At 53.3% G+C, this 1998-nt stretch overlaps 1 protein-coding gene across 1 annotated transcript in view; it reads right to left on the bottom strand.

The window, feature by feature from the left end:
- Positions 1 to 1193, bottom strand: part of HMGB2 (high mobility group box 2) — a 1822-nt gene extending 629 nt beyond the window's left edge. Inside the window, exons 1-4 of the mRNA XM_028493489.2 lie at positions 1078 to 1193; positions 556 to 739; positions 182 to 327; positions 1 to 88 (exon numbers count right to left, since the gene is read on the bottom strand). Of these exons, the coding sequence (XP_028349290.1) occupies positions 1 to 88; positions 182 to 327; positions 556 to 705 (384 nt within the window). The 5' untranslated portion in view covers positions 706 to 739; positions 1078 to 1193. The remainder of the gene's footprint in view (positions 89 to 181; positions 328 to 555; positions 740 to 1077) is intronic.
- Between the last annotated feature and the right edge of the window lie 805 nt (positions 1194 to 1998).

The following is a 1998-nucleotide window of genomic DNA, read 5'->3' as shown; positions in this document are numbered from 1 at the left end:
TTTTTTGGCAGTATCGCCAATGGATAAGCCAGGGTGTTCGCTCTTGATCTTCGGGCGATGTTCGGAGCAAAACAGGAAGAAGGCAGATCTGAAAGGAAGGAGCAGAGCTGTAATGACCTGAATGAAAAATCATGCGGGCAATTCAGTTGACTGAAAAAACAAACAAACAAACAAAACTTACGGAGGCCTTTTAGGCGCATTGGGATCTTTTTTCTTTCCCTTCTTGTCACCTTTGGGAGGAACATAATTCTTCATCTCCCTGTCATAGCGAGCTTTGTCACTTTTTGCCATATCTTCAAACTTGGATTTTTCCTTGGCAGACATGGTCTGTGGGCATGAAAGCAGCAGTGAAAACGCAATACTGTAAACTGACATCCGTCCCCGAAAAGGCAGCGTTCTTTCTCTTCAGGGCCACATTTGCCTCCGTCGTCTTAAACTACACCAGCAGCCCGAAGTCCTGTGCCTCAGACTCTGAATAAAACACTGGGGCCAGTCGGCGGCGGAGGCAAGTTCAAAGTCACGGCCACCTGCCCGCGTGAGGACCCTCGCGCTCACCTTCCATCTCTCGGAACATTTCTTGGAGAACTCGGCGAAGTTGACCGAGGAGTCGGGGTGTTTCTTCTTGTGCTCCTCCCGGCAGGTCTGCACGAAGAAGGCGTACGAGGACATCTTGCCCCGCGGCTTGTTGGGGTCGCCCTTCCCCATGATGCTGCTGCTGCGGCGGCGGCGGCGCGTCCACCTGGCGGGAGAGCGCGGCGGGCGCTGGCGGGCGGGGCGGCTTCCCGCCCAAACGCCGCCGCCCCCCACCCCCCGGGCCCGCCGCCCCCGCCCGGCCCTTTCTGACAGGAAAGCCCCCGGCTTCCAAGCCGCGAGCCCTGCTCCGAGCTGCCGCCTCGCACCCTGCGTTCAAAACACTCCCGAGACGGGCCCGGCCGAGCTTCCCGCCTCCGCAGTCAGGCCCGCCCGGCCCGCACCCGGATCCCGCCCGCAGGGCGAGCCCCGAGAGCCGCAGGCGCCCGGGCCGGCCGTGAGGGAAGGGGGCCGGCCACGCACCACAGGCCCGGAGCCGACTCTTGCCTGGCGGTAGCTTTTCCTCAGAGTACCGCGCAGCGGCCGAGTCCGACCGCGACGCTGCTAGCCGCGGCTCCGGCGTGAACTGGTCTGTCGCTAACGCAATCCTCCGTCTCTTGTTTTGCAGACTTCTCCGCGCCACTCTATTTTTAACTCTGTGCTTGCTATTTGCATCTGATGGGCAGGAAATCTTTATTTTTCTACTAAAAGCGTTGGTTATTGCTACATTTCTCAAGCTTGGTTTTCAGTGTGGATTTTTGCGGGTGATTTTTAGCACCTATGGGTACAAAATCATTAAATGAAGGCTGGCAGGAAGGAAGGAGTGCCCTGAGCCGGGAAGTCTCTTAACAATGTGTGTGTGTGGTGGGTAGACCAGAGGATTAACGGGGCAGGCAGGGAGGTGGTCAGTCACTGCGGGGGCTCCCTGGCTGTGAGCATGTCTTCCAGCAGAACACAGTGAAACCCGTGGCTTGCTGGTTGGAGGTGATTGTGCTTAGGAGCCTGGTTATAGATTTTTTTTTTTCCACAGGTGTGTGTTCACTGTTTATTTTGGGTGAGCCTTGATCCTCAGACACACACAGCCTGACCAAACTGGCAGATTTGTGAGAATTTTAATATTGAGAGGATTCTGTTATTGGAGTTATGCACTGTTGCTAAGGCATTGCTTTTTATTCTAAAATTTGGTCTTGGATAACTCTCCAGTTTATGCTGTTGGGATTTCAGTTAATTGTTACGCTTTTGTGATCTGGTCTGGTATAATACCACATATGGGATTTTATCTTTTTTTGCATGTATGAATGACATTCCTGTACTGTTGTTTTTTATATTGCTGGATAATAATTTAATCCAGTTCCCTATCATGGGTAAGACACTTAAAGTTGATTATAATGAAATCACTTGGGTCTGCTTCTCTGACTCTTGTGAAGA

Source organism: Physeter macrocephalus, chromosome 9 (genome assembly GCF_002837175.3).
Source record: "Physeter macrocephalus isolate SW-GA chromosome 9, ASM283717v5, whole genome shotgun sequence".
Classification (NCBI taxonomy): Eukaryota; Metazoa; Chordata; class Mammalia; order Artiodactyla; family Physeteridae; genus Physeter; species Physeter macrocephalus.
The sequence above is the reverse complement of the archived record's forward strand: the minus strand, read 5'-3'. Positions and strand labels throughout refer to the sequence as shown.